The sequence below is a fragment of the Empidonax traillii genome, unplaced genomic scaffold (genome assembly GCF_003031625.1).
Source record: "Empidonax traillii isolate 1590-97213 ecotype Southwest subspecies unplaced genomic scaffold, ASM303162v1 scaffold20:size5563877, whole genome shotgun sequence".
Lineage (NCBI taxonomy): Eukaryota > Metazoa > Chordata > Aves > Passeriformes > Tyrannidae > Empidonax > Empidonax traillii.
Window position 1 is genome coordinate 5,314,254 of NW_020955213.1, and position 26,321 is coordinate 5,340,574.

General features: G+C 42.7%; 1 protein-coding gene across 2 annotated transcripts in view; it reads right to left on the reverse strand.

The window, feature by feature from the left end:
* Positions 1–17,624: 17,624 nt before the first annotated feature.
* Positions 17,625–26,321, reverse strand: part of FGF13 (fibroblast growth factor 13) — a 121,324-nt gene continuing 112,627 nt past the window's right edge. For both annotated transcript variants that reach the window (XM_027899854.1, XM_027899850.1), the window contains 2 exons: positions 20,430–20,628; positions 17,625–19,142 (listed from right to left, as the gene is read on the reverse strand). In XM_027899854.1, the coding sequence (XP_027755655.1) occupies positions 19,006–19,142; positions 20,430–20,628 (336 nt within the window). In that variant the 3' untranslated portion in view covers positions 17,625–19,005. The remainder of the gene's footprint in view (positions 19,143–20,429; positions 20,629–26,321) is intronic.

Here is a 26,321-nt window from a genome sequence, read left to right on the forward strand (position 1 = left end):
TTGGCTCCTGTTGAGCACAGCATCAGAACTGTAACCTTCTTTCCTTAGCTGAGGGCAAGATCCTGGGAGGGGGCCAAAGTAGCTGACCCAAATGGATATTCCATACTCTATGATGTCAGCTCAGATATAAAAGCTAAGGCTTCCATCTACAGTCACATGGCAAATTTGTTGCGCCCCCATCTCCATCCCTATGGAAGACAAGAGAAATCAGGAATCACTTGGTGTGTAGAATAACCACATCTACATGAGCAGACACAAATGCCTCTCCAGCCAGTCTGCCAACAGCTGTGCAGACCATCCCTTCTGTGCCCCCAGCTCCTCCCAACACTTAACGAAGAGCTGGAGCGGGGGGTTCCTGGTGTTTGCCTGACCTAGTGATTGCTGTTTGTGCAGGATCCTGTGCCATCCTGACAGTTTTTATGGCAGATGAGGGATATGCTGAGTTTCTAGTCAGATGATGGTTTATTTAAGTCAGCTAGGAGTCTCTGACATTCTCAATTACAGCTTGTTTGCACACACTCTTTGCAATTGAAATGCAGTTTGCAACCAGCGCACCTAAGGTCTGCTCTGGGACATGCCACAGTCTCAGTGCCAAAGCTATGAAAGTATGTGGCATTTGCAGTGCTAATAGAGAAAGCTCTGAAAAAAATGCCTAAACTTTCTTCAGCCCTTTTAAGCAGTGACTCAGTCACCAGTCCTTCCCACAGTTCTTCATTGATGTTTTAATTACAAACCAACAGCAGCTTAGGCTGTCTAAAAATAAACCTCACATTTTCATTTAATTAGTTGGACTATCTGCCTCATTGCCATGAAAATTATATAGGAGGAAATATTTACTTAAAGAGTTTTCCTTAAGTATGATCTCTCAGATATCCCAAACAGGTAGGCAATAATCTATATAAAAATATGTTCAACTATAAAAGGCAGTGAGAGAGGGAGTTTGGGGCAGTGGGAGCTGAATGCCCGTGGTTATTTCCTGAGCTCTGACACTCAAAGCCCTTCCTCACCAGTGACACAGCCTGTCCACATCCCAGCCTTTAAGCACAGGATCTCCCTCCTTTTCCAGACTTCCCTTGACAAAGCTCACATAAAAAAGTCAATGACTGTGACATGGAATTCTTGCATTCAGCCTCAAACCAGAGCCTGCCCCAGGGACAGTGGTCAGGCAGCAAACTCTCCCATTCGTGTTTTGAACCAGAAATGAGACTGCAGGTAGAGCATTTTCTGCCAAATCTGCTTGTGTAGCTCCAGGAAACCTGAGGAGTTCCCACTGTGCCAGGAGCTGGAAGTGCTGAGCTGTACCAGAGCACTTCGACTGGCTCAGGACCTTCCTCAATATCCACAATTTTTTCCCCCCAATCCCTTTTCTATGGCTACAGCTTTGCTTTTCACAGGGAAGGATTAGTATTTGGAGTCAGCAGCTCAGCCCTGTTTCCTGATCAGTCTGCTGTAATTTCTTTCTCTATGATGAGATTCTGGCATGTAAATAATGTTGTAGGTTAATGTCTCTGACAACACTGCATGGGGTGCTGGGCAGTGCAAGGGACTTGTCATTACAATTCTTCCAATGAGTAGCAGCTTCCTCAATAAAACATTGATCCCCTCAAGCATCTGAAAAAAAGAAAACTGGGACAGTGATGATTTCTTTTTATGCTGAAATATCTATTTTTAAGATTTTGGGTTTTTTGAATGTGTGGTGAGGAGCAGTGATTTGTAGTCACTGGAAGGAATATTGCAAAACCACTCATGAATAATTGTCTTTCCACTCCTTGTGAAAGGGAAACATTGAAAACACAGTTCTCAGGGACATTAGGCAGGGTAGAACATGTGGATGGGGATATGGGGGTGACACATGGATTAATGGATGTGTCTGAGAAGTGTTGTCTTGGTTATCTTGAAATCCTTGGAGGGCTGAGGCTGTCCAGCCAAGCATCACTGCCTCTTCTGTGTAGTCCAGCTGAAGGCTGGAGACACACACAGTGGCTTATTTGGACTCAGCAGACACCAGGGTAGATATCTGAAGGATTTGCAGGGATAGTTTTTGGCTACACTATTTTAATGTAAACTGGGAATTTACTTGTTACATTTGTGGATAGTAGAATTCCAGGATGTAAATCAGGAAGGAAAAAAAAAAAAAAAAAGGAGCTATATTTGATAAGCAAACAGTTCATTGAATATTTTGCCCATCTGACTGATGTCGGACTGATGATCCTTGTGGGTCCCTTCCAGCTCAGGATATTCTACGTTCTATGTTGTTGGCAAAACTAAAAAACCTCAGGTAATTTTTATTTCAGCTTTATGATGAACTATCCCAATAATTGTATTTGACAGTCCAAAATCAATATAGACCTGTGTAAGGCATTAAAGGCAAAGACTGTCTGTCTTTACTTAATGCATGTCCAGTCCAGCTCCCTGAAATCCAGCTGGTGGAGAGTATTTTGGCAAGATGCTGTAACAGAAGCCTTGCCTGCAATCAGCCAAGAGGAGATGCCTAGCAGAGGACAGGGATGCTGCACACAACTGTGAGCCCAGGCAGCCCATCAGGAGGGAGGGCAGTGATGCTACTGTGCCTCATGACTCGAGCCACAGCTGTCTGAAGCTGCTCCTTGGAAGAAGCCTTGCGTGGATGAAAACACTGCAATGCACTTTGAGAGAACTACAGACCTTCAGGTAATGCTGCCCCTTGAGTGTTCAGAAATCATGGAACTGGCTAAAAATGATGCCTTTATTTTTTAATGTGAGAAGGAGCAGCAACTGTTCTACTTCACCGTCTGCTTTCTGAGCCTCTAAAAGTGACTGACCTACTATAATTAATTCTTTTCTCCTGCAGTGTGTAAAAGAAAGAAAAAGAAGAAATGTTCTTGGGGCATAACCCAGTATCATGTTCTACAGTGCAAATTGCCAAATCATCCTGAGATTTTCATTAAAAAGCACAGGGTTAGTTATCCTGAATGCATAATAACGTAACTCCATTGCTTATCCGTTGCTCAATTAATCAGCATCCATAATTAAGCCTTCAGAGTGAGGGTTTGCATGAAGATCTCCAAGAAAAGCTCTGTAGCATCCTCCTGCAGCATGGATGGGTCCTGCACCACCTCCCAGGGCAGGCTGGCTGCTGGCGAAGGAGCAGGTTCACCCCTTATTTCTGATTTCATGCACTGAATGGCTCTTGGCTCCTTTGGCATGTTTCAGGTGTCAGGATCCTCCTTTGTGTAGGTGCAGAGGCTGTACGTCTTCTTTTTGGTCTTTCCACTCCTATTCTACCTTTCAGAGGGCTGCCGAAGCCCAGCACAAAGGGGAGCATTATCTGCAACACGTGCAGAGAAAACCCGTTTCTCCTCATCCCCACCAGCACCAACCTAATCATTTTCCTCCCACTTGTTTTTCCTCGGAGCCTGCGGGGTGAGGCGGGGGAGAGGCAGGGAGCCATCCATGCATTTTCAAAGCGCTGGTGCTATTCCTGCCATCCAACCAATGCGGATGTGAGGGGAATGAGAATCGCGGAGCTCTGTCCTCACGAAGTGCTTTGTAAATGAATCGCTTTGATCTCAGGCGGATTTCCCTGTGCTATTTTTAGATGCAGTGAGGATAACCGAGGGATGTCGATTCTAATGCAGACAGAAAGCAGTTTCAGATGCAGTTTTCCTCCTGGGGCAGAAGAGAAGAGCAGAAGGAGGAAAACAAGGCAATCCCCACCAGCATTTCTAAATCTTCTGGAGCAGGCAGAGATAGGTCGCTAAGCCCCTGAGGCTGGAGAGGGATGTTCCCCAAATATAAAATTCACTAGATAGCTGGTGATTCTCCTTGCTGATTTTTGTATAACTCACCGCTCTGCTAGAGTCCCAAGTCAGGACCTGTGATGAAATTAATCTTTGTAGCATTGTGGATAGGGATTGCTAATAACTACCCTTTGATTTAAAAATAATTGAAAAATGTTTTACTTTCCCTACTTAAAAGATATATGTGGAGATCTTAGATTGCTCAGATTTGATCGTGCCAATTCCTGCTTTTCATTGCACCTTCAAAAATAATAAAAAACTTTAAAAAAGCAACAAAGAGAGAAGCAAATCAAGCCTTTCTTCCATAGGGCAGGAGTGTGGTGTTTGTGTGCAGATTTGCACTCAGGCTGTGCTAAGAAGAGCAAGAGTGAAAATATGTTTACAGGGAAAAAGCACTTCCGAAGGGTTTCTTCTTCTTCTTCTCCCATTTCCCGTTGCTGGGGAAACCGCCATATCCCCGGTGCTCAGAGCGGCTGACTCACCCAGCCGGGTCTTCCACCGCAGCATCGCGCCTTGAGCTACAGCACGGGAACAAAGGAAATACAGACTTCAGCACTTCAACGTGAAATACATAAAAGTTCCCTTTCCAGTGCCTCCAGGACACGGCTGGTAACAGCTGGCTGTAAGTTGTCTCCGGAGGCTGTGGAAAAGGCAGGCTTTTAGTTGGTGCCCCAGGGAAGAAGGAGGCAGAGCTACCTGGAGCGATGGGGGTTCCAAGCCCTGCAGCAGCTGCCAGGCTTGCAGGAGGGCGAATCCACAGGGAATCCCATGGATACAAACATTGCTGAAACTGCTGGAGAAAACCCCTATCGATTTCCATTGGACTTACTGTCTTCCTACTTTTCCAGGAACACTGCTAAGCCCTCTTACCCTGCTCCCACATCTCTCTGTTTGCATCTTTGGAGTGGAGCTCAGTTCTGCCCTGCTGTGAGCTCTGGGGCCTGTAATGGGTGTTGTTTATTTTTAATTGTTATGCCCATGATGCCTGTGCTTAGAGGATGTTTTTTCCACAGCCAGTGAACTGTTAGCACAAATGAAAAGACTAATATACTTAAGTTTATAAAAATCCTAACAGCAAGGTCAGTCAAATACACTAAAAAGTCAGAAGCTTAAAAGATAAGAAAATTAGGATCTTCCTGGGTTTTGTAATGCATTTACTATAGCTTTATTCAGGTTTTCTCCTCTGTTTGGAGAGCTAGAATTTTAGCTGCTACTTGGGTGCTGCTGGTTTGCATGCTTTCTTTTTGTCCAGTGCCACAGTTTTGGGCAGGGGGGATCCAGGAAATGTGATGAGACTGCAGGAGAGCAGTGAACACAGCAGGACTGGCAGCAGCCAGAAATCAAGCTTAGCAGGGTGCCGTTAGGTTGGTGTGTTTGGTTCCTGGTCTTGGCGAGCTTTGGGAAACTGAGCAATATCTGGAAATTTTCTCTGCTCAGGTTTCTGGGCAGCCTGAGATGCACAGATGTTTTTAACATCTGCACCTCAGAGCAGAGCCCTGATGTTACACTTGCTGAAGTTTGAGACAAACACTACCAGCTGTTTACTTCCAGTTCTTTAAACACAACCTTAGCACCTTATTCCTCTTTTTCCTTCTCAACACTGGGTACAAACCATGTTTTCAGACTGTGAACTTAACAGCTGAAAAAAAAAGATTCTAATTTGGAGAAAGCTCCAAATTTGCTGTCTCTTTAGTTACTGGAGCCCACGTGTGCAGCCAGATAGATCAGTTAAATATCCTTCCCTCACTGCCCCACACACCACACCTGAGCAGTCTTTCCAATTTCTTTTTTATACCTTTTCCCCTTGTCCTATCACTATCTGCCTGTGGTAAAAAGTTGCTCTCCCTCTTTTGTATAAGCTCCCTTTAAGTACTGTAAGGCTGCAGTGGGGTCCTGCAGGGATGTTGCATTTCATAGGTTTGATGTTGAAGGAGAGACCCATTGGGGAGGACAGAAATCCACCCACACAACCAGAGCAAAAAATTTTACTCTTCCACTCTAAATTTTGCACCTGCAATAATAAATTGGATTTTTGCACCTGCAAGTTGAAGGCTTCTGTCTCTTTGCTGATTCTTGCCAAGTCCTGTTCAGGAAGCTGTGGGGGAGTTTGGGGTAGGCACATCCCTGCAGCTTCTGACAGCTCCAACAACCCCCCACCCACAAAGTCCGATCCCTGACTCCTTCCTTCCAACACCCCACATCTCAGCCTCATTTTTAATGTGTGTGCAACAGTATTCCAGTGCTTGCTGTGCTTTGTAGAGCAGGGTTTTTTCTTCCACTTTCTTGGCAAGGTGCATTAGCTGCACTGAGCCACGTTGTGAGCTGCTATTCTGGGGCCAGAGCCCCTGCCTGGGCAAGAGCCTTTTGCCATAGCTCAGCATCATCTACAACACACCATGAAGTGACTGGGTGCAATCAGAGAGATGCCAGAAGTCAGGGCAAGAGAAGAGTGTTTTCAGCTCAAATAATGAAGCAGCATTTAAAGCCTAGTCATAAGCCAGTGTTGGGTTTTCACAACAGAAGTTTGGATTTAGAGGGTGGACTGTCTCCTGAATCCTAAAACCCCTTTCCTGGTAAATTCTTAATTCTGCAACTAGGTCACGCCTGCTGTCTCCCTTTGGGAACGGTGGAGACTTGACAGGTTTAAATAATAACTCTTATCTCTTCTCCCTTTGATGTTAGATGTCACTAAGTTGTTCCCTGCCATCCACTTTTCATTTCTTCTCTTCAATTCTTGCAAAACTCTGCTGAACACACAAGTTAATGAAGGATAAGATGTTTCTAGGTCCCACCAATTTTTGTAGCACACGGTCTCTTCCCCACCCCCAGTGTGACCCATTGCAATGGCCTGGCATTGGAGACAGGCTGAAAGAACAGTGATATCCTGTGAAGTTGTGGACATCCATAGCTTGTCTTTAAGCTAGAGTTTCAGTGAAAAATGGCCAAACTTGACAACTTTCTGCCTATCAAAGAAGCCACAGCCTATAGGGCATGGCCAGGTGTTGGGCAAGAGCATCTCTGCAGAGTGTGGAGGCCACGTCCAGCTGCTGGACACAGAGGCATTGGCACTTCCAGTTCCACCACGATGTAAGTGCAATGTCTTACTCTTGTATTTTACCTATATGCATTCCACTGAGTCTCTGTCACTGAAGTTTCAGCTTCCACAAGGAGCCTTTTAAAGACCTTGCCCTAATTATGGAGTACTTCCAGTGACATTTTAAATTATGGGTGAGTTTTACATAATTCTTTTGATACGTGTTGTTATGACATGTAAAATTTTATCTTTGCCAGATGCAGTGAGTTATGTAAGGTCTTTGTTTTGCATTTGTCAGGATAATTTGAACCACTCCACATTTAACAAATGCAATTTCAAAGGACCCAGTCCCTCATGCAACTGTGATAGTACACATAAGCTTCAGAAACTTCATTAAATTTCTGTTAAATTATATAAGCTAACAGACAAGTTTATATGACAGTGTTCAAACTCCAAAGTCAAATGTGCGAGGAGCAGGAAAAGCCTGAAATGCAGTGTCTTTCCTGGGCTTCCAGGGATGCCTCATTATGTGATCAAATGCTGTTTTTTTCCATGGGGGCCCTACCTCTGTGGTGGAACAGCCTGTCTGATGCAAATCAGTGGGCAGCAATTCAAAAATCTGTTTTCTTCCCGTCATCCAGTGTGTGGCCCCAGCCCTTGTTTACTGCATTCTGTTCAGCCGTGCTGTAAAGATGAAATACTCTTTCCACTTGTTTGGTTTTTTTTTCTCTGACACTCATTACTCTCGTCGTGTTTGTTTATTCCGCATGCAAACTATTAATTAATTTGTCTCTGTGAAGCCCAGTAAGGCAGGGGAGAAACATTATCACTTTATAGATAAGGAACAGAAGCACAGAAAGATTTAGTCAAGAATGTCAATTAATTTGGGGTGTTCAACTTAAGATGCTCAAGAGCTGATGTTTCTGTGCATTTATGATTTATTTGCTTGCTTCAGTGCCGGTGTGTCTTTGGGCACCGTCGGGGCAGGACTGCAGTGGGCAGCTGGACTGCCTGGTCACAGCAGAGGCCCAAAGCACTTCCCAGGGTACAAGACCAGAAGCAGCAGCCAGATGGAGGTGAATGGAGAAAGATCATAGAGTCCTGGAGTGGTTTTTCTTGGAATGGGCCTAAAGACCATCTCGTTCCACCCCCTGTTGTGAGCAAGGACACCTTCCACTAGACTGGATTGGCCGCAATCCCATCCAACCTGGCCTTGAACCCTTCCAGGGATGGAGCATCCACAATTTTTCTGGTAAGAATGGCAGGACAAATGCAATATCTTCTCGATCAAGCACACAAGGGGAATTTTAAAGAAAGGGACTGAAGGAGAACAGTGATGTGGCTTTATGGGGACTTTTGACAACCCTTTCCATGAAGAAATTTTTCCTAATATCCAATCTAAATGTCCCCTGGTACAACTTCAAGCCATTTCCTCTTGTCCTGTCACTTGTTACATGGGAGAAGGGACCTCTTTTCAGGTAGTTGTAGAGATATCCTGCAACCTGGTCAAAAGAGCAGCAATTCACCCATCTCCCCTCACTTGGACTGCAGCAAGCACCGGTAGTGCAAGCAAGGACTTGTATCAGGCAAGAAAGCACAGGTAGCCACAGAAGCCCAGCTGCAGGGTCCATGTTGAGCTCACCAGACTCCTTGGCTTCCTTTAGACTATAATTTGCCAGCTCCCAGCCCATAAATGAGAGACCTGAGAATGACTCTGGAAACTTTCCCTTGTCCAAGAGTATTTATATAATTTAATCGATAAACTGCATTGATATATTTGCAGTAAGTAACTCCTTGAGATCTGGATAATAGATAAGGGTGTGCATAAGGCTGTACAAACACGTCATAAATAAATGTAGCTTGCAAATCAATTGCCAGATATAATGATTGATCTTCTTGTAGTAAAATAATGTGATGTCTGCCCATTATGGATTTTTTAAAAAAAAATCTGACCTAAGAGGTTTCAGAGTAATTTATTTGAGGAAGGTTGCCCTTTAAGTCAGATCCTACACTTTTTAAAAGGTCATGGGGTTTAAATATCATGGTTACTTACAGAGCATGGCTCCCTGACAGCTTCTTCACCAGAATATGTTAAGATCTTGGTCAAATAAGTTCTTGGCCGTTGGGGCTGAAGGCTGGATTCTTGCAGGGTAGTTTCACTGTACCATCTTCTTTGGCTGATGGTGATGAATGAGTGAAGCACTGTAAAGGTTACCCTAAACACCTGGGTGCATTAACATGTGAAGAACAGCACATTTTGCTTTATCAGTTCACTGGCTGGGTCGTTTTCCGGTATCTGTGAGAGAGCTGGGAACAGTACAGTGTGTTGTTTTACCGCACCACGTTTCATGCTGGCTTTATGCAGGCAGGAGATCTGATCGAGCTACCTGTAATTCCAGGTATGGTGAGCCCCTTTTTCAGGCAGCTGAGCCAGACTAGACAGTGGCCATCAGATCTATTACTCAACCTCAGGGCTGCCAAGCTGTGCACAGCTGAGCTGACTTTCAGTGTCATTCATCCTCTGATGCATCATTATATAGGAAGGAGAAAATCTTTATTCTAATTAATTATTCTAATTGATTAACCTGTTCATCATGTTTTCAAAAAAAGGCCACATTTCCTTATCTCTTTATCTTCCTCAGCCCCTCTGAGCACATGCAGTACAGCAAGTCAGCACCACATGGTCCAGATGTCTCTCTGTAATCTGCAGTTCCAGTTTTCCACATGGTGCTTCAGATTTTACTTTTAATAGGAAAAAAGGGCTTCAAAAGTAATCCATGTGCAATTGTTTTTCATGCCTAAAATGTTTTGCCTTTTTACCCATGCTCTCTTTTTCAAGCACTTTTAGGCATGCATCACTTTATTGCACAGCATTCACTTTTAAGAAGGGCAGATAATACTTGAATAATTTGGATTAGGATGTTTTTGTTCTAAGAGAAGTTATGGGACACCAGAATGTGCATATTTCCTGCTCAAGTCTTAATTGATTCTACAGATAAATTCATAGTGATAGCCTGAAGTCCGCTTGGACACAGATGAGGTGTTTGGCAGGGCACTGTTATCCAATGCATATGTGAACTAACAAAACCATCTGATTACAAATCAGCTTACAAATCCATGGTTTCCTTCTTGTTATAATGAAATTACATGGATTTATCCCATGGTTTGGACAAAAAAATAAAACTGGTTAAAGCCACTGCTGCTCAGCTGCTCCCCTGTTTGTTCCAGGATGCAATATACTTGGGCTTGATGAGCTCATTCGTTTTGGTTGACCTTTCTGTAACTACAGTGATTTTTCCTCTCAGACCCATTTTGCAGGAGGACAAGGAGGTGACTTTTCCTGTGCTCAGGGCAATCACAGCAGAGATCAGCTTCGGTGGTTCAGAACCCAGTGACTGGAAGTTTTATTGGCGTTTAATGCAGACTTTCGGTACAAGACAAATGCCTGGATCTGCAGGCAGCCCAACTTTCAAAAACTTCTTCATCACTTTTGAGTCATCATTAATACCATCCCACTCAGCGGTTATTCCTAGGCTACTCTCTTCCCAGCACTTTCTTGCACATATACGTTTAATTTCCTTTAACCCTTCTGGTGATTAACCTTTTCCCCACCTCTTGTCTCATCTTGCCAGGCAAGCTGCATCAAGTTCCAGCTCTGTAATCTCTGTCAGCTGCTTCAACCCTTCCGTATTTCCATGGCAGTCTTCAAATACTTGAGATCTTTGTGCAGCTTTTTGTGAAGTTTTAGCAGCTGCCTCCTCTCCCTATTGCTGTGGCTGAGGGACTGGAGTCTACTTTCTTTTTTTATGCCACTGCTGAGCAATTTTTCATTGTTGCACTTTACCCTGACTGATCAAAATCTTTCCCACTGCAGACTATGATCAAGAAGTAAAAGGGTCATTCCCTTCTGCTCACAAGATGGGTCAGCCAGTTCCAAGGGGAAGGCTGGGTTGTGAAAGTGCTTGCACGGAAAAGACTAGTGGGGTATTCATCTCCTAAACCCTTTGCAGTTTCCTGCCTTGGCAAGGTGGATTGCTGTGTGCTCCAACCTCACTTCACACCCCAAGGTGTTCCTTGAGCTTGCTGGTGCCGACCCCGTTCTCACCAGTTCAGGCTGTTTGCCAGGGAACTCTAATATGACAAACATAAACTGATATATATATATATATGTATGTATTTATATGTGTGTCTGTATGTGTGTATATATTTTTCCTATATATTTGTGTGTGTGTGTGTATGTAATACATTTCAGTGTGCTTGTGTGAAGACATTTTCCTCCTCAGTAGAATTTAAACCCTGAGGGGTCTGCTGTCTGTCTGGTGGAAGAGTTCTGCCTTTGTTTCTGTTGAAAATGACAATGATTTAGAGCTGGCTCAGTAACCTGTCACGGAGGGATGTGCTCTGCTGTGGGTGAGCAGCAGCCAAAGCTCTGCTGGAGCCAGTTGTGTAAGTGGGAAGGCACAGTCCCCTACTCTGCAAAGTGCACATCGTGAGGGGCTGCATTGAGAAGGACCCTCAGCAAGTGACCTCCTGTGGGGAAACACCAGTGAGACGCTGGCTTTGCCAGCAGGGATGCCACAGAGCTGCCATGGGAGGCTGACACATGCCCAGCCTCCATATCGTGCATCTGGAATGTTGATTAAGTTTGCATAAAAGGATACAACGGGACCAAGCAGTAGTGACCAAGAAAACAAGATTTGTGATGTGTCCATGAGCTGAGCCTTGGGGGTCATCCAAGCAGGAGAGGACACTAGCTGGTAAGAGGAACATCCATATTCCTGACTGCTTTATGATTTCCTTTGCTCTTTGTTTTTCTCAGTTTACCCTGAGTAAGTGATTATAAGACCCACTGATTGAAACTTCCTAGAAAATCTCATTATATTATCTAACGTAAAGCCTTTGTGGTTAATGCAAAGTAATATTTTCACCAACTCTGAAGCAGGTGAATTACCAAATGTGCCACTACTTCCAAAGGCAGTAATTGCCCTTTTAAATTAAGAAAGTAAAAGAAAAAACACCCCTTAAAAAAAAACAACAAAAGTTCTGCGTTTGTTTAACAAGAAAAGAAGTTTAATTTTTAAAGATTGCTCTATATTATTAAGTCAATTATCAGAAGAGATGGTTGGATGAGCAGACAATTAAGAGAAGGAGAAGCTCAGAAGGAAAAGTTCATCAGTACATTAGAAAGACAATGGGGGAAAGTAAAACTATTTCAAGTACCATTTGAAGGAAATCATTTGGGAAGGAAATAGGATTAATTAAGTTTTGAACCAGTTAATTTTGTTATCTAAAAATATTTCATAGATTAACACTGTTACTTATGCATGAGGTAATGTCTGAGATCCTTCAGCAGAAGAGTGAATTGCTGGTGTAGATAAAGGAACTTCAAACCAGCATGGGACTCCAGACTCGCCAGAGTCCTTGGTGTATTCTGGAACTGAGATTAGCCTTGAGACGTGCAACAGAGGAATTTGAACCATGTCTTGTTGTTTTGCTGTATTGTCGTGGGTCAGGGTGTGAACTCAGTCCTGCTAAACTCAGTGAATGGCCAGTAGTTTTGTTGTGTTTCATGCAGAATGTGCCCCACTCTCTGACCCTTAGGCTCCATCCTCTCCTTCACCTACCTTTATTGGCCTTGTCCTTTTCATCATAAGGAAAGCAAAACTTTTACTTCATTGCTCTAAAACATCTTTGGTAGAGCATAAGAGTGATCTGGAGGAACATGGGGTGAAGCCACTGTCACCAGAAAACCCCCTGAACAGGACTAATTCTCCTTCTGACATTTTATCCCCATAATCCTGGTGCACACGTGCATACAGAACTGGAGATGCTCCAAGTGTCTTTTGCAGAGTTTCTGAGTGAAACACTGATTCATGTAGACTCTTTTAAACCCTTTCTTTTCCCTGTTCCTTTTGAGAGGGTGTCTGAAACTTCTTTCTTCCCTAGATGTGTTCTGTTTGTAGGGCTGATCTTGAGCTCACAAAAAAAGATAGTTTTCACTGAAAAAGACAGTTTTCACTGACTTCGGCTCATACCTCAATAGGTTTTCCCTCAAGTTAGATATAATACTGTTTGAAAACACTAAAAGAGTTCTGACTTCTTGTCTGTATGAAACTTACCTGCTGCAAAGGTTTGGACAGTGGAGTCTCTACTCCTGCTCCAAGTGCTGGGCCCTGCTTTGTGTAACCAGCTCCGACAACTGAATTACATCAATATGCCAAGGAAGGGTGAAAGAATGATCTGCTCACCCCAGTGCGACAGGGGCTTTTGTTTGTGCTGTAGATTTCTTTAGGGTGTGGGTGAGGAATCATGACAAATTACTTTTCAGAGCTTTGCAGTTTGTTCACTAATTAATTACTTTTAACAGATGCCAGCCATGGTCCTCCCAGTGCTGCTGCTGCCACAGCCATTCAGCCAAAACAAGCAGCATTTCACTGTCAGTGCCTGAGCAGTTCTTTTCTCTGCAAAGCCCCCAAATTCACCCCAGGCTCCCCTGGGAGGCTGCTTTGAGCTGAGCTATCTCCATGCAGGAACAAAGAGTGTAAAAGAGCTGCCAGTCTGCTGTGTGTTCCCCAGAGAATGCCATCAACAGCTCAGATCAGCCCTGATCAACATCTCATCACATCTACCACCTCTGTGTGTTACAAATGCCAGAACAGGGACAACTGTTCCTCCAAATACAGATGTGATGGCCCTTGGTGGCGGGTGGTCCTCTGACCATGTCCTTGGCCAGGGGACAAGCTCAGAAAATGAGTGTGACAGTGTGCAGTGCTGAGAAACCCATGGGACATGAAAGCATTCATCCTGCCCCTCCAGTTGTTGCATTTAGGTGAGACATATCAAATGTAATCTGGGGAAAAAATTAGACCTACAAGTGCTTGAAAGTAATTTTCCATACATGGTATTTAAGAATCTTAAATTTCAAATCATTAATAATGAACTTTGAAGGGAACCCTATAAACCGTCTTCTAGTTCCTGATGAGATGAAATAATTTATTACATCAATTTCTTTGATTAATGTAAAACGTGTTTCAAATTTGGGTTTTCCTTTAATATTTAAACTTCCCCTCAAGAGGAGCTGCATAAGGTGACTGAGTGCCCCCCAAACTGACGTGGCATGTCCTCAAAGCGGGGTAAGCTCTGCTACTGGAGCCAATCAGCAGTAAAAGCCATTGTACAGCAGAAAACCCAGCTTATTTCAGGACCTGGCTCTCCAAAAAGCATGAACCAGCAAAGGGCAGGGCCCCACAGCTCTGCTCACTCATGCCAGGGAAGTGAGTTTCTTAAAAATTTACGTGGTAAATGGGGAATTTTATGTTCTCGAGGACATCACCCTCCCAAAGGAGCTGAAAAAGGCCAGAGCTGGTGTTGTTCAGCGTAAATTGCATGGCAGGTCTTTTTCCTAAGAAATCAAATTATTTTAAATAGGCTTTCTGCTGTACTCATGTGTAATTTTTGCAGAGACAAAGTCAGACAAAACCATGGAAACTAAGCTCCAACATAGTAGCCATTCCCTGAGCTGGTAAAATGCATCACATTTTCCGTGACCTTCAGGGACCACATCAAGCATACAGAAAACTGAAGAATCTATCTGTGTTGGTCTTGGCTTGACCACTCAAGTTGCCCCTCTCTGGTTCAGGAAGACAGAGGAAAAATACAATTTCAGAAGGGTCTGTATCCCAGGAAATGTTAAGTGATAGTGTAGTGCACTGGTGATGGGGTGGAGAGCCCTTAAACACCTGCGGTGATAAAAAAATCAGAGCCCAGACAAGAGGGAGTCTGTTTTAGAGAGAATCATTTATTAGAAGATAGGAGGTTGTTACGTACAGATTCTGTCCTGCAAAAGTGTCCTGGTCAAGGATATGTCGGGGAGACATTTAAACCCATTAGAGCTGGCTCTGGTCTCCACACAGAGATACTCAAGACACAGCAGAGCTCTGCCAGACCTGGCTCTCGTGCTGGTGCTCAGCTGGGGAGAGGCCTGGCGTACCACAGCATCCCTGAGCTCATTAGACCGTCTTTATCCCACTGGAAGACCTGGCCTGTGGGCTGGGAACCAGTGGTGGGGACACCAGACGGTGCTGCAGAAGGGGCACTGTTCTTCCCTGGGCTAACTTGGGAGATATTTTCCCAAAGTAGGGAATTGTCTTCCATCGTGCCAGCGATGAACACGGCTGAGCAAGTGGCTACGGAGGTACAACCATGCTATGAGGTAGCATGAGGTAAATTAAAAGGAAAAAAAGGAAAAAAGAAAGAGAGAAGACCTCTTCCCACCCTCTCTCATCCCAAGACCAGGCTAAGCAGCAGTGCCTGATCCCCCTGCATAGACCTCCAAGGAGGCAGCTCTGACAGGTGGATCACAAAAAAGCAGCATTTTTGCCTCATAATAGTTATGCTCCTAGCAGTATTCCTCCCAATTTCATGGGTGACCTGTTTTCTTTTGGGTTGGCAGGTAACATTTGTCAGCCTCTCATAAGGTCTGTGCACAACCCCTGTGGTGGCTCAGGGCTTTGCCAAGTGAAGCCCAGGTGCATTAGGAAGCTGCTGTGATGCACTTGCACCTCCTGAGCCAACTCCAGGCCCATGGTGTGCTGCAAGGATTGTGGGCAGCACTGCTGGAGAGGCAGGGCCAAGTGAAATAGCAGGTGAAAGGAATTAGTCACTGGCTTGGCGATAACAGAGGGCCTGAGACCATCTTCTGCAGATGGTCAGTGGCTCACAGACAGCTTAGGGCTTGGATTCATACCAGTCCTGGGGCTTTTCCTTATTCCAGGTGTGCATCTCACTGGACTCTGCTGTTGTACCTGTGGCAGAGCAAAGCAGGTTTACCAGTGGGTATAATTTTTCATTTGTTAGACAACCATCCAAATGGACATCTTCCTAACATCTAGCAGGTATCTTAAAGGAAAGTATTATACAGAAGACATCTGTGTAACTTTCTAATTTATGGGTGGTAAAAGATAAGTAGATATTTTAGAGTCTGACTCCTTAGTCTGGTCCTCGGATGAAGCCACATTCTTTTCTTGTCTTCACTTTACTGGCTGGGCTAGAAGGTCACCTCCACTCACTGTCTGTAAAGTCACATTTAACTCTGATTTTCCTTATTAAATCCTAATTTTGGTTCCAGAGACTACATGTAAAACCCTGGGTATAATACCCCACTTTGCTCATAGAATCTACTATCAGACTCTATCAAGATTACTGTGTTTTCAGTCCTCAGTAATCTGAGGGAAAAACTATTGTTGGAACAGGTTTGAAAGAAATTTAATATAATTGTCAGAAACATCTGTTTATGGCTGATCTATCACCACATCTCTCTTCTCATCTCTATCCAAGAGTGGCATTTGTTAGCTTGGTATATTAGAAAGCTTTGGAACTAGAGATTTGGCAGTGAATGCTCACAGCTGCTGCCAATGTCAGTACAAAAGATGGGTCAGACTACAGACCTCAGAAGGGATGATTTGTGGGACAAACATTTTCCTTCCACTTCAGATGACCTTCAGGGTTGGAAGTACTTGGGGTGGAGAATAACAGGAAGACTGCAGCTATAAAGTAAAGCAGCAGAGCAGCTCCAGTTATATTTAGGATAGTAAACAGCACTGAACTAGCTTTGCTACAGATATGCCTGTTTCTAAATCAGGTTTTATGTTCCTAAGGCACTCAGATTCCTTTTCTGGAACACGTACCCCAATAAGTTTGATTTTTAGGGATGGGAGAGTTAAGAGAAATGTTTCCCAAGGGCATCCCACACTTAAGGGAACAGATGCTTCAGACCCACTGAGTTATCAAAATCTCTGGAGCAATCATGACCACAACTTCAATTTTTTAGATTTTCTCTGGCACTAGTTGTGCTTCCACTTTATTCAACCTATGTAAAGGGGCAAGCTGGGGTCCCCTGGGCCCTCTGAAGGTCATCAGAGGGTATTTGGGGACAGCAACACCCTGCTCCAATATGGGAGCTCAGCAGGTCAGAGCTCTTTACTTACTATTTGCCACAAAGTGATGAATCTGGGGGTTAGATCTGAAACATGATCTCCTTCCCTCCTCTCTCAGCCCTAACCTTAGAAAAGCACTGACCAAGCACTGACCCAGCTGGTTAAATTCCAGCTGGGTCAAGTGGGAGAAACACAGAGCAGACAACAGAATATCTGATTTTAGTTTCAGACTAACATACCTGGTTCTTCTGCCACCCATGATGAAAACTTTTCCCTGCTAGGACTTCTTGAAAAACCTTGGTGAGTGAAGCTCACCTGTCAGAGCTGCCTGGATGCTGTAGAGGAGAAAAGTTTTCATGGATGTTTTTGGAGAGAAAAGGCAGGAGACAGGGATGTTTTCTCTCCAGAGCATGTGCACAAAGGCAGAAGGCTATGGGAGCTTTTTTTCCTCAAGACCAGATACAGCTGGCTGATAAATATACCTGCAGTGATGCACAGCAAACACTGGGCATCATCTAGGTGCCACCAGGCACAAGCAGGACTGGACTTCCCAGATCATTTTGGGATCTCCGTGCTGGGGGCTCTGAGGTTTGCTGCGAGGTAGCGCTACGTGGCTGCACTATGGAAAGTCTTAACAGGGAGGGCAGACACGGAGAAGCTGGGAAAGCTCAAAGCAGAGAAGTGCAATTCACTGGGGCTCCAGCAGCGCACGGCAGAGGGGGCGTCACCAAGACTTTGTGGCACTGAATCGTCACTGTGTTTTGAGTATCTCAGCTGGGCACACAAGACCAGTTCTAAAAATATCCAAAAGAAAGAACATGTTCTAATTTGTATAGTGTATGGCAATACAGGGGAATGACCCACCACACAGAAAGATTTTGAACATTAATTACAATATCTTTTATAACTTTTTAATTTAATTGCCAACCCTTTTCCCTTTAAATTAATCATAGATGTACAGCATTTAATCAAACAAGCTTTTTTAAAAAGTACATCTTAATATAAATAGTTTATTCAGTGCATGGTTGTGTATACAACAAATAATAAACAACTCTTTTGTACCAGGCAGAAAGCTGCCTGTACAGAACTAATTCAGTTTTGGAGCACAGAATCCAACAATGATTAATGCACAAAATCTTACACATCATGCAACTCTATGCCAATATTCCAACTTTCTCCCATGCAACAGACATGATGACCTAAATGGAAACCTAACTACATTTTTTAAACAATTGTTTCCAATAGCATGTATAAGTATATGTTGTTTAGGGGTAACCTGTCCTAACGCTTCCTCCTACACAATATTCACGTGCCCGTTACAGTGAAAGGACTTTTACAAATAAGACGTTTCTTATAAAAAAATTAAGTCACCTTAATTCCACAGTTTCTGTCTTTAGAAAAGAAGCCACAACAATAGTTTAACATGACGCACAAAATGGAATTAAGAGAAATCTACACTGGAGGATAATTTTATCCCTTTCTGTTAACTTCCACTTGGGATAACAAAACAACTCAATTCCTACAGACTGGGGTTAGCACAAGAACTTTACCAGAAACTACAAATCTATAAAAATTTATATTTCATTGTGTTTAAAACCACAAGAACACTGCTTGAGCCTGAGACACCAACTCTCAGTTCCAACCCTGATTTTTTAATTATTTTTTTTAAAGACATAGCTTTAAAGACCCATTGGAGTTCAGAAATCAAAAAGCACTATTCCAAATTAAAGGATACTTTTTTTTTTTTTTATCAAGCCTTAGATATAAAACGATAAGCCAAGGAAACAACAGAGTTTACATATTTGTTTTTTGTTTGCCCCTATAAAACATACAAGCATTAAAATTTCCTTTGAAGAGCAAAAGTGGTCTTTTTCTGAGTTGGAAAGCAAATTCTTATCAGCAGTGAATGCTGTGAAATGTTTTTGTTTCGGATTCCACAAAGCATAGGAGAGAGAGAGAAAGAGAGAAAGAAAAAGTGAGAGAGAGAAAGAGCTGGACATTTCTTCTCCGAGATTTATTCCGCAGTTACGTTTGCTGGCTATCCAACTGCCTTGTGATATGCACAAGCATATTCTACATAATTGGGGTATATCCTTTGACAACCAGTAGATCTAATGGCTGATAAACGAGTGACCTATGCAAGTTCGGTGGCTTGTCCTGGGCAATTGAACATTTGGATGAAAGACTGCTAGTAAGAATTCAACTGCATCCAGAGGTAAGGTTCTGTTTAGAGAGCACTTGGCTTGCCTGAACCTGGCTACGTTGACTCGTTTTGGCTCATGGATTTACCCCCATTTAGCACTCCTGAAACACTTCTGCTCTTTGTTGGGGTCCCACTTCCAGATCTTGAGAACTCTGTGAGATCGTGGAGAGAAGGTTCTTTGTACATGGCCACTGCAAAGCAAAAGAGAGGCAGCACGTCAGCACATGTCATGTGCCACTCAGTCTGTGGGTGCAAAGTCCAGCTGTGAAATGTTGTGATTTTTCATTTGAAAATATGCAATGTAATGAGAGAATGAAAAACCATGGCCAGTAGAACTCTCCATTTCAAACAGTCCCTGAGAATCTCTGAGGTCCTCTTCAACAGACTGCCATTTTAGAAAATGGAAAAACCACAGCTCCTCCCTCCCTCCCTCCCTCTCCCAATTAACCACCCGCCTACCCACTGCAATTAGAAAATTCTGCAAGATAGACCTAAGCTGACATAAATCTACATTTCCTTATTAATCATGAATTAGCACTGTTGGCAGCTGTGATTTGACCTGTTACCTGTATACGTAGCCTAAGCAGGTGAGTGTGAAAATGGGTTTTGAGTCTTTTGTTTCCTTTGTTTTCACACTCATTAGAAGTGAGGATCAACCTCGACATCAGTTGCCTAGCACCTAGTCCTAAATGTAGACTGCCAGACTAGACCAGCATCCACCCAGGGTGCTGTACCTTTGAAATATCCTCTCTGATTTCAAAAGAACACTGCCTTAAAAGGCTACCTAAGTGCATAACCCAGAAATAGAAGGCTTCATTCCTCTTAGGGAAAGAGCATATGGAAGTTAGTTGTTCTGGAGAAAAGGAGGCACCTTTATACATCGACTGAGATCTCCCTCTTGGCATTGACCAAAGAGGGAGCCAAGACTGACCACAAGTCTGATTCAGATCCCTCAGTTAACTGGCATGACTGTATGTCCTGGTTTTTAATACCCAGTGGTATATCGAAGCCACATGCATTAGGTAATGTCATATGCTGATGCCCCGTTAATTGCAGTTAAACAAGCACAGCACATCTGAGTTTTATCTCAGACAAAACCAGATAAACAAGTATTCTGTAACAGGAAGCACAAATTGATAAGCTATACAGCAAGTCACTAATGGCCTGTGAGCAGATTTTTGGACCATTCCAGGCTGAGCCTTCATTACCTATAACAGGGAAAGTATTGACCTGGGCACAAAGAAACCAGTAATGTTTTTGGTTACTAGTAACTGTATTTGGTTAAATTAGAGAAATGCTGAGGTAATGTAGAAAAACCTGAGAAAAGCAGCTCTGGTTAGATTTAACAGCATGTTACAGAACATTATACTCCTGTTATATAAGTAGCCAGACCCTTCAAAGACATATACACAGCAATTAAACACCTCTGACACAAGACAATGTTAGTTCAGATGGATGGAGTGAACCCAGGCAGTTACCTTTTAATGGTTTTGGAAGAAAGTGTGCTGCAGGTTTATTTTTCTTCACATGGTTTCCTTTCATTATTTCTCCTTCTTTGTTAAGACCCAAATACCAACCCCGGCCAGACTGTTGCTGTCTGTAGATCATTGAAGAATATGTCACGTAGTAGTTTTCAAATACTGATTCTTTGAACTTGCATTCAGGTGTAAAATGTTCCTGTAAGGAAGTAACAGATCAATATGTGCAGTGCTGAATCTCGCATCAGTAATGAGAAAGCATCATATATCCATTGTTTTCCCAGTAGTTAAAAGACATCCCTCTCCAGTTTTGAAACGTGGGTCCTGGATTTATTAACAAATGAGTAACACAATTTGAAACCTGTGAAATGATGCTGTGAGCAGCTCTAAGATCTTTCTGAACGATGAGTATAAAGTCTAAGTGAAGATTTATTGATCGATGCAAGTAATGGATGTTGGGCAGATGTAACCCTGATGTCAACCCTGTGGGACCAGCTGTGGTCCAGCCCATGGGCGGGAAGCAAGGCCACATAATGCCTTTGTTAACTGCTGGCCTTGACTGTTTATGAGGAAAGTGCAATAAAAATTCAAAGCCAATATGCCATGAGTAAATGGCTGTCTCTTACTAACCCAGCAATGTTAAATTAGCTCGTAGCAGATGCCTTTTTGGCCTAATCTCGGGGTGCTCCGGGTTTTTTAACATTTTAAGTTCTGAGAACATCTCACTTACTGAGTTGTTCAAAAAATATGAAAGAGGAAGGGTTTGGTCCAGTCATGCAAAGGTCAACATCACAGTTCTGCCTGTCATCACACCACAGAGCAGCCAGCTGTTTGCTGGTCTTCCCTTGTGAAGGCAGACAGCCTCAGAGAACTGCCCTTGTGCTACAGAGGCGTGAAAGAAAGGAGGAAAAATTGTGCTTGCATAATGATTGTCATTTTCATTTTTAAATATCACAGGAAATTAAATGCCTCAGAAGCTTAAGATGTTCTTATCTAGTTCCTCAAATATTCTTATGTGAGAAAAAGATGGTATTAGGGAAAAAACCCCAAAACCCACCACTGTGCATTTTCTGCACATCTTTTGCCATTTTGTCTTTATAGGAGAAAGAAAAAAACTCCCATACTTTGACTGGCATCTGCTTCAACAAGGAATGTGAAGTAAGCAATTTTCTTCTCTTTTTCCTTCAAGCTAATTGGCTGTTATTTAGTTAATTGACAATTGGTTTCAACTGAGGACAGCCACTGCATTTTTGTAAGATTTCTGCATAAAAGCCTTCCCTCCCTGTTGGTGCCCAGCACCAGCCACGGTAACAAAGACTATTGCAATTAGCAGCAAAATGGAAAACTACAGTGCTCTCACTGGAAGATTATGGTTTATGTACAGTAATTTGGACCTGTTTTGGGTACAAAGGCCTGCCTGTACACAGCAGCAGAGGGTCAGATTGCAAACAGAACCACAACATTGGCTCTCTTAGGAAGCAAGTTAACCTCGGTATGAGCAGCAGCCCAGAGAGACCCTTGAATCAGAGGGACAGAAAAAAGATGCTAAAAGCTCCTTCACTCCTGTTTTTTCCCTTGGCCCTGATGGAATGCTGTGCAGCTGCGAGTTTGCAGTCAACTGAGCCCACTTACAGCCAGACCAGTGCTCACAGTGCAGCCCAGCCTGCCCGACATTCCCAAGAGCATCACAGGCAAAATCCTCATCCTGAGATTCAGCAGGAACTACAAAGGGGTGAATTCTCATGACAGACAGCGCGGCACAGAAACAGATAGGCCTCTTTATTGTGCTCAGTTATCATGACAAATTCCCTCTCAATTTTTCTGGCACTAAAGCAAGACCATCTCACTTCTCTGACTGGCTTGACACAGAATTGTCCCCCTTTCTCTTAACTGATACCTGCTCAATTCCTTAGCTATGGCTGCAGCTTCAGAAAGGTGCTGCATGAAGGGAAAGGCATCCTCCTTGCCAAATAAACAGCTCCCACAGAGCTCAAGTGCTCTGCCTGCTCCTGAATACTAAGCAGCTGCTCACCTTTTGCAAGAGTTTGTTCCTACCCATCACTTGCCTTTAGTTTAATCCACTGTATGTCTTTCCTACTCATTACAAAAAGAGCCAGGGAGGAGAACAGCAGAGGGAAGCTTTGAATCAGGAATGGTAACATGGGGGCATTACAATTAAAATGTACTTTTCTGAGCTTGGCAAGTCCATGTGCCAGCTCAACTGGGTAGAGACAGGACTTCTATGAGCACATCAAATTTGAAACACAGTGCAGAGCAGCAAGTGCAAATTTGCCATTATGTTATCTCTGCTGCAAATTCTTTATTATTATACTGAGGAAGAGCAAGCTAAAGGTGGGAGAGGGCTGACTGCCCCAATTAACACTTATCTTTTCCAGCTCATATCCTATGTCAATCCCAGTCAATCCAATGGAAAATTTATAAATACAAGTAAGCGTTGAACTCTAAGGTCAGATTTTTCCTTTCTCTCAGCTGTCATCTTTGTCCATCTTTGCAATGAAAATAATTCAAATGATTTCCAGGAAGTCCCATCTTATGAATAAATTGTTACACAAAACAGATGAAAATTAAGTATTTGTGTGAAAGTATTCCAATCTCAGCTTACCTCAGAAGTCAGGGATGACGGTACCTACACGACAGTAAACTGCCCTCACTCAAGCACCTCACACATACACCCTAACATTGAATGAAAGAATGAATGATAAATAAAAGTTAGAGTGCTGGATTCACCACAGTCATGGACTTAGCCACGCTTAACTAAGCAAGAAGATGAACTGTCAGAAGCTGCTTCTTGGTTTTGAGCTGATCAGCTGAACTACTGAAAGGTTCCTTCATGAGCAAATCTGCAGCTGCATTAAATATGTGAAAAATAATTCAGAAGGAATAATTTGGTGTATGATAATACGGTAAACAGCCTTGTAGCATATACTTAGTGGCTATACTTCCAGGCAGCTGACTAGATTATATCTAAAATAATTCTGTCTTCATTACAGGTATGCCAAGCCTGAAAGCTGAAATACCATGAAAATGAAGCTGGAATTCTTCTTGTTCTAATAGTGCAAAAGCCGTGTTTCAAGCCAAAGACCATCCAAATTATCAGCCATCACACATTGCACACACATCACACACTGCAGGATTGCCGGTTAATTATTCTGTGCCCCAAATGACTGTGATGCAGGAATTCAGACTCCCCATAAACAGAAAACAGGAAATCTGCATTTAAGGAAGGTTTTTAGTGTCCTCAGGATTCTGTGATATCATAGGAGCCTTCACCAGGATGGCTGTATGCACAGTGCACAGAAGGAGGATGAAGATGTTTGTTCTCTGATATTTATTGCATACTGTATTTGCATCATGGATACCGTCAGCAGGGGCCATCACCAAATACTTCATTTTAAATCATTAGGTCAAGACTGAGTTTGTTCGTGTCTGTCTGTCACTACAGGTTCAGTGTCCTGCAGCTGCCCCACAGCAATTGATTAGAGCAATCATAAATTTTATTTAGATGGATTTAGTGCTAGAGGCATGAGTAAACAGCAAGAAAAAAAAAATCAACTTTGAAAAGTATTCAGGAAAAGTATTAGGGACTTGGGAAACTTAGAAAATGTTCTTACATGTTGGGCGTGTAATTATAATCCTGGTGATCAGTGATTATGTCAGTATATGGGATTTATTCTTTATTTTCTCCACTTAATGAAAATTGGGTATTTTTTTCTTCCATATCCCAGTTTCTTTCAGGACTATAATCTAGCCCAGGATTCCATTCTATAATCATGAATTTTTGAAGGAGCCTCGTTAAGGCTCCAGAGTAGTGATTTTCTGCGCCACTGAGCCTGCCTTTTTTTATTAACAAAGATTGATTTTCTCCATCTTGGCATGTGAAGTTCCAGGGTGTATCCTCTGGATCATCACCCTGTAATGTGCAGTGATATCAACACTCCAAAATGGGGAATACTTCAACTTTAACATTATCAAAAATAACAGCTTTTAGATCACCAGTATGAGAAGATGCACTGAAGAAACTGGTATTTTCTGAAGCCACCAAAAGCTATTTACTATAGCAACGGAAACTACAATTATCTTAAACCAATTTATTTTGGATCAGATCTATCACAGTTTCCACAGATAGGTCCAAATCCCAAAATATTGAACATTTTGCTTAGATTTATTTTTTTTTGAGGAATCCTAGTGATGTCAGTGGGAGCAACTCACAAAAATCAAAATTTATACAGAGAAGTTACACTAAATTATTTCATCAGGTAAACAACTTAATGGCAGGAGTGATAGGAAGTCACAGTTTTCCTGGAAGGTGATCCCAAACTACTCCACAGCATGGAACTGCCTTATTGCTAATGGAGTAAGCAGGAATTTATCAAGTGAAACACAAATTGTCAGTGGTGTGTAAATTTATTTTGGACTTTCAGGAAAAGTAAAATGGAGCCCAAGGAAGCAGCTGGATATCCAGCACCTCCAGAGTAAGATTTCAGGTTGTCAGTAGATATTCTCTGAATCTATGAGAAAAGCATTGAAAAGATCCTGTAACGATTCCCTTGACATCTTTCCTTTGCACAGCAAATCAAATGCACCAGCTCAGGGAAAAATGCACACAGTGAACTGAAGTAGAAAACATACTAATTACAAATACAGAGGTCTAGAGCTGTAAGTTTTGTACATTACTCTTTTTCTACCCTTATGAGTGACTAATTTGTGAAAACATGTCTGAGCCATCTTTGCCCAGATTTTTAAGTGGCATTTAGGCACATAAATAACCAACTATTGAAAACCTGGTGCATCACCTCTCAGCGTGCTCTGCCCATGGAGTGGATGTACAGCCTGATGACCCCAGGGAAAAGACTCAATGACTGTAAACAATGTTGAAATTTAATTGAGACAGGAACTATGCGTGATCATATTATTGTTCCCCTGTCTCTTGGTGATGCTTCACTTCCAAAACTGTTGACTAACCAAAGGATTCCTTAACTGGGGCAAGAGAACTAAGTATGATACATACAGAAAGAAAACACACTTCTGATTACTGCAGAGGAAATTATTCCTGTTCAAAAAAGCCTGTAATGTGGTTAAAACACAAGATGTCACCGCCCAGATTTAAAACACAGGTCTCTTTCCTAATCTGTTCCACAAATTTATGAGGTGCAATTTACTTGGCATGAATCAGAAAGGCAGAAGATCCACTTTGCCCCCAAATGCTTGTCTTCTGCATCATGTGCAGAGGATCCTGGAATCACAGTACAGGGAAAACCTCTGCCATTACCTGAATCATCAAGTCTTATTTGAATACTTTCTAATGCTTGCACCTACCCTTTTTTAATTTCTGCAGCTTTAGGACACCAGACTTGCCAGCCCTAGTTCAAAATCAGAGACATTCAAATAAAATAAAAGGCAGAAACTAGTCTTTAAACATTGCCTGTTTAGTGAAACTTGGGAAGATTCACTAAGCAGTAAATGCCCACCAGGTTGTCTGAGGGCTCTAAACCAGACTAATGGAAAAGATCAGCAGATGTGTTACAATCCTACTATTACCTAAAAGCCATTTAAAAAATGTTATTTAATTTTTATTGTTTCCCACATACAAAAGTCCTGTTACTGCTTCAAAATCTGCAAAGGAAAGACTATGTGTTAATTTGCAATTAGGCCTCTTTGGACAGAGATCTTCTTATACTAATGTAGGCATAGATTTTTTTTTTTTTTTTTAAAGAAAGATTAGAATAACTTCCTCAATGTCTAGCCAAAGGTTGTTTTCGTTCATGGACTGCCCTACCAGGTTTGGTCAAGGACTGGTTAACACCACTACAGTCTCTGGCTAAGGCACTCCCCAGATGAAAAGTCAGAGATGGAAGTATCCTGCATGTTTTC